Here is a 12,347-nt window from a genome sequence, read left to right on the forward strand (position 1 = left end):
CTTAATATTATAGTCTTTATATTTATGATACTTAACTTAAATTCATAAAACTTTATAAATAAATAGCACATATATAAAAATATTATAGATATATTAACTAATAAAATGATACAGTAAAATATATAGTATTACATAGAAATACATAATTAAATATTAAATTAAAAATAAAATATTACATTATTCTATAAAACTATTTTCGTAATACTTCCATATATGATCTATTAGTGCATTTGTTAAGTTTATTTTCTAATAATGTTGTTATCTAAATCTAGTTTTGGAAAAACACTTATTTTAAAGTGTTTATTTAATTTTATGTGTAAAAATTAAAATTATAAAAGAAAATTTGAAATATTTATAAGTTATTAAAATTTTGACGGATTAAAAAGATTAAAAAACAAAATATTTAAGAATCATAAATATAATATGTAAATGTAAAGACCAAAATACAATGAAAAATATGAAACTTCAAATTTGAAGTTTTGACTAGTGACACTCTATATTAGAAGTTTCACTATTCAAAACTTCAAATTTGAAGTTTCGAAGTTTATTTTTGGAGAGCAGAAAACTTTATATTTGAAGTTATAGAGTGTATTTTGGAGATACTCTAAATAGACTAAATAAATAGTTATAGTTAGTTATTAACTTAATTTAAAATTTAGTTTCTGTTTTAAATAAAATGTTCGGATCTAAATATCTGTGGATATTCGGATTTTAGTCTGGATATCCTAACTCCGGATATCCTAAAAGTCAGAATCTGAATCCGAATAGCATTTTACGGATGCGGATTCCTGGTATACCCCGATATTTAGTTTGTTTTACCACCCCTACTTTAAACTACGCTGTGTTTGAAAAAAAAAAAAAATTAAACTCAGTTTTTTTTTTTGACATCAATTAAACTCAGTTACAATCAAGAAAATTAAACTACATTGTCTGCAATTACAAAGAGCTGACTTCCATTTTATAATTGCTTCCGCATCTATTTTCGCCACAAAATACTACCACCATTGATTGTTGACCTTTTTGGGAACAAAATTGATAGTTTACGTTGGTGTGTGTTTTTATATCTTCTACAATGAAGTTAGTAAGTTTTCAATCAATAATACCATGCAATTATATATATAAATAAAAGAAAATTTATATAAATGAAATATTGTACTACAGTATATTTTTTAAACAGGTAAATAATATTGTATTGTTTCGCTCACGCGCGGACAGATACAGCCTCAGGACCGCAGCCACCGGATCCGAACATTACTCGTTTTATTATCACAAAGGAAAATACGAACTGGGAAATTTTCCAGTTTTATCTGGCTCCAGGGTTAAATTCAGAAGCCGAAGAGAGATTAAAGGCAGAAGAATCTTTTGAAGGCATCTCTTCACTACCTTGTCCCCTCGCATTTTCTAAGGACATGCACTCATTTAGCTCCACCACAACCTGTGCCATTGTTGGTCTCCGGTTGGAAGACGGATTCACACAAGCCAGAGCCAACTCTACAATCTTCCATGCACCGTTTGTGTCATAGTCCCCCATCAGTTTTGGGTCGATGATGCTCATGATGTCTCCTTTAGTGAGCATGAACCCAACCCATTCATTAATATGAGGTCTCTCTCTGGTTTTATCTATCACAGGCTGGTTTGTTATGATCTCTAACAGCACTACACCAAAGCTGTATACGTCGCTCTTTGTGCTTAGAATGTTTGTTCTGTAGTACCTGAAAGAGTTTACTTCAGTACTCATTTGAGCAAAAAAAAAAAGACAAAACTGAAGTGATTGATTCACTCACTCTGGGTCTAGGTATCCAAAAGTGCCCGCAACCGCAGTCGATACATGGCCTTCACCATCTATTGGGAAAGATCTTGAGAGCCCAAAGTCAGCTAACTTTGTTACATACCGCTCATTCAATAAGATATTTGTAGTTTTCACATCTCTATGGACCATGGGAGGCTCACATCCATTGTGTAGATACTCCAATCCTGTTACAGTTAGTTATTGTATTTGCCAATTTTCCTTTCAGACAAAGAAAAAAAAAAGTCTTGTAGTGATTAAAAATAATAAGGTCAAAGGTTTTTTTTCTTCACCTTGTGCTGCCTCTACAGCTATTTTCATTCTAGTTTCCCAGCTTAGGACATTGCCACCATGTTTTCCTGTATTGTGTTGTAATGTAGTGAGATTGCACCAAAACTTAAGTCATCATATAGTTAAAAATGTTTACCTGACATATTCTCTCGTAGGTCTCCTTTAGCCATGTATTCATAGATCAAAGCCAAGTTATCTCCATCATCGCAATAACCCACAAGTGACACCAAATGTCTATGGTGAACTCTTAAAAGAAGCTCAACCTGATAAAAATAACAGAATCGTCATTTCACAATCAGAAATTTATGTCTAGGGGATTTATGTCTTGTTTAAGTACCTCTGCTTTGAATTCCTTATAACCTTGAGCTGATGAGGGAGAGAGCATTTTCACGGCTACTTGAGTATCATCCAAGTTTCCATGATACACTATCCCAAAGCCTCCTTCGCCAAGAACTCTCTTGAAGTTGTTAGTTATCTTCGGTACCTCAGGATATGTGATCCTTCGGTCCTTTGTTATGATTGGTGGTTTGGATGATCTTGCCTCTCTTTTAACTAAACCGGGAGTGAAATGTAAAATGAATAGACTAAAGCTAAACAAAATATGTGAATGTAAAATGAACAGACTAAATCAAAATTGTACTTACTTCTTTTCCATCGGACGACGAAAAAGATGGCTAAGATGACTAGCAGAGCTAACACTCCAAAGACTATAGCAACCACTGGAACCTTTTTTCTTTCACTCAAACTGTAGTCGTCAAAAGTTATGGCAAACCGGAAAAGAGAAAGGAAATATGAAGTTTAGTGTGGCACTACATGTAAGCGGTTTTCTTTTTGCAGTTATATATAATTTTTATCACTAAATAATTTGAGTTTTAATCAATGAAGTATGGACATCTTACATTAGTGTTAAAGAATGGCTCTTTAATCTTTGCTGAAGTGAGTCTGGAATTGTGCTATTGAGATTTGGATTTCCACTTAATTTTCTGCAAATTTAGATAGCTGAAGGCTTCAAGCTTTCAAAACAAACAAAATAAAATATAAAAAGAGAGAGAGAGGCTGTAAGGGTGTTGATATAATAAAAAGCTCACATTCGTTTCAGGGACTTCATATCAGCAAAAAAATCTGGAATATTTCCTGATAAATCGTTCTTTGATAAATCTCTGTTCATCGAGAGAGAGAGAGAAATATCGTTTGTAAAGAGTTATATAGTGTTAAAAAAAAGAGTTATATAATAAATTTCCACCACGATAAACCATATCAACTACTTAAATTTAGTGGTATTGAGGCACTTACAGCTCTATCAGCTGTGTTAGCTTGGACAGTTCAGGTGTTATACTACCAGCCAACTTGTTCCCTCTCAGATTCCTAATATTTTCATACCCAATAGAGTTAGAATTTGTGAATAAAAAACTAAAGAAGGGTACTTGAGATGAACAAGAAACAAAGCATAACAGAGATATGATTCGCGGTGGCTCGGAGTCTGGATAACTGCAGTCTAGTCCTTCCCACCGATAAATCTGTGGAGCACATGGATCTCCTTGCCAGCTAGTCTTTTTCTTCAACTCATAAATTCTCTTGATGTTCATCATTGCAGAAACTGATCATTCAGCAGAGATCCGTAAACCATGCAAAGTCAAAAGACATGAACTATTTTTCTTTTGTTAAAAGAATGGGTTTAAATGAACATGGTTGAATTACCTTCATCTTGGTCTGTGTCGAGCTGTAGAAGGTCCAAGCCTTTATATAACTCGAGGCCATTGATAAGAGGAGGAAGAGTTGAGTTACCCGTCTTGGCCAAAGTTAGATTGAATTTCCCATCAGAACTTATAGCCCTCGAATTAGACATGGAAAATGGTTGACCATTACAATAAATGTTTAATACTCTGCTCTGATTAGCTTCAAGTTTATGGATTTCTGCTGAATGGATGTATACATATATCTGTGCAATGTTCTTGTCGACACTCCAATCTATTGTCAGAGGCTGACTCTCATCTGCAGGTACAGCGGCTGTCTTAGCTACAAGTTGTGGGACATCATATAAGCTACTTGTATTGACAAAAAGGTCCGTGCTTATTGACTTCATGTGGCTGCCTAAGAATGGTGTCCAGTTTCGGTCGTGGATGTCATCAGCATACCTATAAAACCAGAGAGCTCTCTCCTTTTCTTGTTAACTCAGCAGAAAGAGCAAAACAAAAACACAAATAATAATATACAGGGGAGGGCCAGTGCCGGGAAACTTAATATAATCACATTTTTTCTTTATTTAAAATAAGTCTCCATATAAAATTCATAACCTAAAATTTGAAACGAACCCAAACCAAAAAAAACTCATGTATCCAGTCCAAAATGTAAAAAATACCAAAAAAGATATTGTAGAATGATACAAAACATATATGAAACTAAAGTATTATTACCCGAATCCGAATGGATAATCAGAAAAAAACTTCAAAAATTTGATCTAAATGTTCAAATTAATAACAAATACAAATATTTGAAACAAAAAATATGTACTTCTTGGAAGCTCCTTTAGTCTATCAGTTTGAATAAAAGTTCATTAATGCTTTTACTCCAAGAGGTCTGAGTTTCAAACCCATAAAACAAAAACTATGCATATTATGGAGAAAAAAATGTTACAAGAGAACTTTGGCATGGTACATGTTGTATCATCGGACATGAATTTCATAGGGCAGTTCGAAGTGGTGAAGTCAGACTTGTATTCTCATAAAATGGTACAACTTTGGGCGATAGAATCGTCTATATAATATTTATTATCATTGTAATAGCATAATTAATCAGACGTTAGAAAATATTTATTTCAAATATTCAATTATATATTTATTATGAAATGATACCTAAAATAAGTATGTAGATTTTAAATAACTACTTTTTTAAACATAAATAACTACCTTGAATATCAAATTTTGTATAAATAAGTATTTATTTTTATGTTGTATTTTTTAAGTCCTAGATTTAACTTCAGATATATCTGAACTGAGCCAATGTAAACTGAATCCATACAATATATAGTTACTTTATGGATTTAAAGATGTATTTCAAACTAGAATTAAACCTGATGTATATGTACTTCAAAATTTACCAGAATGTGATATATGATGTGATTTAAGTTAAAAATTAAAATTCAAAATACCCAACCCCTATCCCAACTATAAATATTTATTTTATCAAATATATATACACTATTTTCATACTCTATCTATAAGAATTATATTATTATGTATTTGGTGGGAGTTTTGAAAAAAATATATTTTGCATTTGGATTCAAGTATAATCGTATATATACGAATTAGTAGGCATGTATAGTTTTATATTAATAAATAAAATATAATTGATTAGTTACTTAAATTTAGTGTTAGTATAAACAGAATTCATTTTTAAACAATAGATTAGTTATTTAGTTCCTTAATTTTAGGCAAAAATATATATATTTAATAATAATTAAGTTAGATACAAGTAGAAATAATAGAACCAAAAAAATATGGTCCAACCTACATTATTTGTAAGAAGATAAAAGTTGTTTTTGCTTTAATAGTATTGACATATATAAATAGTTTGGTCCCAAATAGGCTAACATAGAAATATGTATTGATTATTTCAAACCTCATAAATCATAGGACGGTATTCTATGGATGAATTTCAAATAAATGTTATTTTTAAATAACAGAATAATTGATGTTGAGGCAGCCACTGACAGAATAAAAGTCTTTACAATGTTTGTTTACAGGGATCATGTGTTAAAACGTAGATATCAAGATTTAGAATATCTTACGTGTTTCTCAACGACACGAAATGGATTTTGGTTTATGATTGCAGATTTCAGTGAAATCACTGGTCATAATGAAAATGAAGGAGGCAGACGACACCCTGATAGCTCGTTCTTGCCTTTCAGACATAAGCTAAGTGACTTTGGCATGTTAGAGCTTCCATTTATTGTGAATATGCTATCATAGGTAAAAAAACAAACATGAAGAAAAACTATCAGATGTCGACTAGACAGAGCTGTTGGAAATGAGGACTGGCACGAGAATTTTCCTCACTCAGCGATAAAGTACTAGAGGTTATGGAGATCAGACCATCGTTCGGTCCTAGCAGACATTCTCACAAAAACAATCAAGAAATAAAAAAAAAATCAAATATGATAAACGATGGTTGGATAATGAAGAATTAAGGCAATTAATTCTCAAAGGTTGGAAGTCTCTTGATGCAAATATTATGGAGCATATCTTCAGTTGCCGCAGAGCCTTAAACCAGTGGAGGAGACATAATAAATTGAATTCGGAAAAAGACTTCTGGAGTAGCTCAAAGAGAAGGTTTGGGATCTATATTCGAATGACAGTGCAAAGACCAAAGAAATAGCAGAGGATTTAAAGGAACTATTTGATGCTATTAAGGCAGAAAAGATGTTCTGAAAAAAAAAATAGAATTCCATGGTTTAGAAGGTGACAAAAATACAAAGTTCTTTCTTTCTTTAACGTAGCAAAGGAGAGCATGGAATTGAATCATGCAGCTCCTAAATGCAACCGGAAATGCGGTTGAGGATGAGGAAGGACTAGTAACCAATGCTACTGGTTATTTTAGACAAATATTTGAGTCATCTAATCCGGAAGATATCGCAGAAGCATTATCAGTGGTTTCAACAACAATAACTGAGGCGATTAATGATGATCTCACAGCCCCATCACAGAGTTATAGGTGAAACTGGTGTTTATTGCTATGCATCCTGAAAAGGCTTCAGGGCCAGAAGGGATGACGTCCCTCTTCTATGAGATATTTGGGGATATGTAAAGGAGGATTTAACATATATGGTTAATCGATTCTTTTTTGAGAGGACAATGGCAATGCCCTGAACGATACCAATATCTATCTAATTCCAAAGATAGATAAGCCTACGAAAATGTCCCAATTAGCTTGTGTAATGTCAGCTATAAGTAAATCTTTAAGGTCTTACGCTAGAGGATAAATAATTTTTACCTGATCATATTTCTGAAATTCAGTCATTCTTTGTTGCTGGAAAACAGATTACATATAAGATTATGATTGCATAAGAAATGTTCCATGCACTGTGAAAGAAACCAAGTGGAGGATCTAAAAGAATAGCCATTAAAACATTTATATTATTAAAACTAAAGTACATTTTGGTACTGTTTGGAAATATGGATATTATGATAAATGAGAATTGTTTGGAAACATTGATAACAAATTAAATACTTCGTTTTATTTACACATTTGGCCATTGTATTTACAATAAATTAAGTACTTCATTTTTTGTATTTCTTTTATTTACATATTCTGCCACTGCATTTAAAATAGATTAATTACAATGGTTATTGTTTCTTTGTGGTGAAAATAAAAACGCAAACTGATATATATATAGTATATACTATATAAAAATTAAATATAATATTATCTTATTTAGTTTAGTCAGAAAATAAAATATCATAAAATTAATAATAACTCATAGAAAACTAATGCAAAAAATAAAAAAAATTAGCATGTTTTCATTTTAAAATAAAACAAAAAAGCAACATGTTAATATATGAATAGTACAATTACATCAAATTGCATCAAGTTATAATTTTTTAATATAGTATTATGTACAAATAAAAAAACTATTATCAAACATCTATATTATAAAATAATATATTCTACTTTATATGTAAATTATAAAATATCAACAATATACATGAGATTGATTTTATAAAACCAACAGTTTATCAGTTCGTGTTGAACACAAGTTAAATCAAACACCCGTGCGGGGGCACGGGTCAAGTTCTCATATATGATTAAGGGGGATGTATTCAATTTAATATTTGATGTGATTTGATTTTTAATGGAGTTTTAGATGATTTTAATAAGTTGCAGAGATTTAGGTGATTTTTGTTAAACTACTCTAGAATATCACCTAAAACAATGAGATTTGAGTTTTAATTTTTTTAACTAAGAAACTCCACCGAAACACCCTAAAATCACCTCAAAACTTTAAAACTCCACAACTTAAAATATTTTCAATAACAGTGGATTTTAGAGTACTTTACGAAATGTCAAGTTCAATAACAGGGGATTTTAAATGAATTTTTAAAATTCATGTTTGAATAACAGTGGATTTGTCATTTTAATACAAATCACCTGAAACTCTCGGTTGAATACACCCCCCTAAAGTTTATGATAGGATGGAGTGGTCACTTATAAAAGCAGTTATTTGGAAAGTGAGATTCTCGGAAGTGTGGAATGACTGGATTATGTGTTGCATTACTTCGGTTAAGTACAAGGTACATATGAATGGCCAACCAAAGGGAAATGTTTTCCCAGAAAGAGGTCTACATCAAGGAGATACTTTGTGTCTCCTTTCATTTTTATTCTATGTACGAAACCGCTCTTTAGCCTTCTTGATTATGCAGAGAATCAAGGAAAGATAACGGGAATGCGTGTTACAAGTGTTGTCCCTCGATATCTTACATTCTCTTTGATGATGATAGCATTTTCTTCTGTATGGCGGAACCCCGTGAATGTGAAGAAATTATGAAATTAGTTAGGAAATACAGACAAGCATTAGGCCAATGCATAACTTTGATAAATCCTCTCTACTCTTTGGTAAGAGGGTCCATTGAAATGTTAGACATCAAATTAAATATACGCTTGGGATCCAGAATGGAAAAAAGAATGTGATCGTACTTAAGGATTCCAGAGGATATTATTGGTTCCAACTGTAAATTATTTTCATTCCTCAAACATAGATTACTGAATAGAGTGAAGGGATGGACGGGAAGATGATTATCAAAAGGAAGAAATGAGGTCCTAATTAAATCAAATTTGCTAGATCTTTTGATATATGTTATGTCTAGTTTTATTGCTCCTTGAAATATATGAAAATCTCACAAGTGACATTGCACAATTCTGGTGAAGTCAATCCACCAAAAAGAGGAATTTACTAGGCAAAATAGGAAAAGCTTTATTTACCTAGAGAAGAAGACGAGATTGGTTTTCGTATGATCCTTGAGTTCAGTATGTCGTTATTAGCAAAACAATTATGGAGATTTGTCTAATATCATGATTCGTTAGTTGGTCGAGTTTTAAATGAAAGATATTATTATCGATTGAACTCGCCTTCACGAATATGCTCAGTAGATAGTCCATCCTATGTGTAGGCTAGTACTTCAACGGTACGAAAACTATTGTTATTGAAAATTAGACAAAAAAATCACTCGGGATATGAAGTTAATGTGTGGGAGGATCCTTGAATCCCAATCTCACCAGCTAGGCCGTCTAGATCTTCAGCACCAGTCTTGCACCCGTGACTGCGAGTCATTGACCTTATTAATGGAGATTCGAAGGAATAGGATGTTAGACTAGTGGCGAATTATATTGTTGAAGATGATATGCCTCTAATGTGGAGCTTGGCTATAATCTCAATTCATCATCATGATACCTACTGGAACTACACGAAGAGTGGACAATACACGATTAAATCGGCTATTGGGTAGCACGTAATGTATTGAAAAATAAAGAGGAGACGAAACCTGGAACTAAGTATAACCAAGTTTCAAGCTTTGCTTGGAAAATAAAAGTACCTCAAAAGATATGTCATCTTATATGGCAGGTGATAACAGACATGTGGCAGTAACGAATAATCTGACACGCTGTAATATGAGATGTGATAACTATTGCCCGAGATGTGATAACTATTGCCCAAGATGTGGCGAACCAGAAAATCAATTACTCATGCCATTTTCAAATATCTGCCAGCTTTACAAGCATGGTTTCTTTCAGCGACACCATCTAGCCCTAACATCTTCCTCTAACGAGTATTTATGCCAACATAGAATACCTACTATGTAGAAAGAGTAGTATTGTTGACCCAAAGTTAGATAGAGATCCTTATTCGTGGATAATATATATATATATAGTATATCTGGAATTCTCTGAATGATAACCTCTAACGGGAATCTTTTGGAACTATCTGATATTCAGAAAGTAAATGTCAAGCCTAGTTCAACACAAACGATATGGTAACACCAATTCCATAAGATCGCAGTATTGAGGAGTCCCAAGTCTTAAGATTGGAAAATGTTTGTATGATTGATGGGTCATCAACTTCCATGGCCTTGTTCAGTGGTTGTGGCTGAGTTTGAATGGACAAAAACTTGGAGAAGATTCAACTTATGGGGACATGGAACTATAAACGGCGAGAGTCTACCTTGCATTCAGAAGTGGAAGCACTATATGGACAATGAAGAGTATGTTTCAGCATTCGACATGTGATAACTTTGAAATGGATTGAAAGGATCTGATTTGCGAAAAAGAGGCTTTAAACTTAGTAGAGTTTTGCGATATAATTGGAGACGATAAAGACTTTTGATGATTTGCTTCCCGGAATTCAAGATCTCTCACATCCATTGTTTTGAAACCCGACCTGGACACTGAACCGGACGATTTACCGGATCTAGGTCATCGGGTCGACCGCGGGTTGATAAATAAACTGATATTATTATTATATTAATATATTAGCTATGACAATAAAAATACAGAAACTAAAGTTAAATATTTTCTAATTTTTTAAAACATAATATTTAACTATTTTCATTTGACATATAAAATATCAAAAAAAATTAGACTATTTAAAAACTGTTGTAACAAGTTAAGAATTAAGACATCTAAAAAAAGTCAAACATAAAATTCATAAATATTTAAATGTCTAATATGAATAATAAATCCAAATTCAACTTGAAAATCTAATTTTTAATTGGAAGTTTAGAATATAAAACAGAATTTAAAAAATAACTAAAAACAAAAAAAAAATGTAAAAGTTATCTTTTGATTCAACGATACCGGGTTTTGGATTTTAGTGAATTTTTGCGAGTTTTTACGGATTTTTAAATTTTGTGTTTATCACAAAATCCAAACCAAATTTACTTTGGGTCACCGGGTTTATCGGTTCAACCGCTGGTTCGGGTAGGTTTCAAAATACTGCTCACATCTAATAGCACAAAATAGAATTTTGGATATTTTAGCTGTAACTACGAGATATTTCTATTTTGCAGAGAATTTTGCTTTATTGGTATACTATCCGATATGGTTACCAAAAAATTGTTGGTTGTAAAAAAAGAAAATCGTAGGACTGTACATAATCTTTATGGCTCATTCATTCTTTACCTGACGATGAATGTACTGGGTGAAAAGTAAACTCTTGAGATCGTGACCAACGATCCACTTTGTGTGGGGTAAGTTTCGTTGTTCAATGGACGAAGTTTCAAGGAGGAGATAAACGGGGTCGTTTTTCCTGTCTTAACAAGACAAACTTGAAGACGGTCTTGTGTTAAGACATGGATCATCTCGTGGACTGAACCATTTGCAACTCCAGGAAATGAAACAGAAGTCCATTTGTTAGGACCAATGTAAAGATCAAAGCTTGGGAGTTGATTTCGACCGTCATAGTTCCCATAAACAAAGCCTGCTCTGATCAGATATTTGAGTTTAGCTGTGAGGTTGAAGTTGTAACAGTTTCTTGTACCCTCAGGGAAGCTTCTTAAGGACCAAGTCTGTTGCAGAAACAACGTCTTGTACGCGTCATTGATTCTCCCGGCTACTCCACTTTCGATGTGATTTGCATCTGATTTGTATACTATTTTCGTCGACACCTCGCTATAGATTGTTTCCTTAGGGACCAACCCACAATCCAAGCTGATAAATTCTGGTCACGATCAACATTATTAAATTCCTCCATCTGCAGATTAACTAAAGCTAGAAAAAGAAGAAAACAGAGTAAAAACCTGATTGATTTTGAGCCTGTACTGATTCAAAAATACCATATGCTGATGTCATCAAGAACAGCAAGAACCCATGAAGAAGCTTCATTTTTTTTCTCTTTTTTTTTCTTCTGTATGGGATAATTGCTCCGATTCAGAGGAAGCTATCCTTTATTGTTCACTGGTCTAAGATTGGCGAAGACTGAGATAACATTGTACAGGTCAATGAATTTTGGCTCTAATAGGATGTTGGCTGTGTCCTAGCCAATCTTATATGGTTATTGTTGAAATCAGATAAACGTTTGCTGTATGTATATGATTGTAAACAAGAATAACTCTCTTATTGCCTTAAGGAAAACTTACTCAAACCTTAGGTGTTTACAAGCTCAAGTAATCCTCATCATAACTCGATGGGTACTTATATATAACAAGACTAAAAACGTGAAACCCTAGTCAAATAAGATAACTACAACTCTAACATATTGTTTGTAGATAACTCCTAAAACAAC

At 32.7% G+C, this 12,347-nt stretch overlaps 1 protein-coding gene across 2 annotated transcripts; it reads right to left on the reverse strand.

Annotated features, from left to right (window-relative positions):
- Nucleotides 1-1,110: 1,110 nt before the first annotated feature.
- On the reverse strand, nucleotides 1,111-12,079 carry LOC108808043 (probable LRR receptor-like serine/threonine-protein kinase At1g51880). 2 transcript variants are annotated; one of them, XM_018580255.2, is made up of 13 exons: nucleotides 11,863-12,078; nucleotides 11,246-11,783; nucleotides 3,776-4,212; nucleotides 3,530-3,674; nucleotides 3,371-3,442; nucleotides 3,166-3,237; nucleotides 2,977-3,060; nucleotides 2,722-2,822; nucleotides 2,415-2,629; nucleotides 2,214-2,340; nucleotides 2,080-2,145; nucleotides 1,785-1,974; nucleotides 1,111-1,712 (listed from the first exon to the last, which is right to left on the reverse strand). In XM_018580255.2, the coding sequence occupies exons 1-13, from the start codon at nucleotides 11,945-11,947 to the stop codon at nucleotides 1,304-1,306; spliced, it is 2,541 nt and encodes an 846-aa protein (XP_018435757.2). In that variant the 5' UTR covers nucleotides 11,948-12,078; the 3' UTR covers nucleotides 1,111-1,303. The 2 variants fall into 2 exon arrangements, with proteins under 2 accessions (XP_018435757.2, XP_018435755.2); XM_018580253.2 differs by having other exon boundaries at nucleotides 3,371-3,674; nucleotides 11,863-12,079.
- Between the last annotated feature and the right edge of the window lie 268 nt (nucleotides 12,080-12,347).

Source organism: Raphanus sativus, chromosome 1, assembly GCF_000801105.2.
Source record: "Raphanus sativus cultivar WK10039 chromosome 1, ASM80110v3, whole genome shotgun sequence".
Lineage (NCBI taxonomy): Eukaryota > Viridiplantae > Streptophyta > Magnoliopsida > Brassicales > Brassicaceae > Raphanus > Raphanus sativus.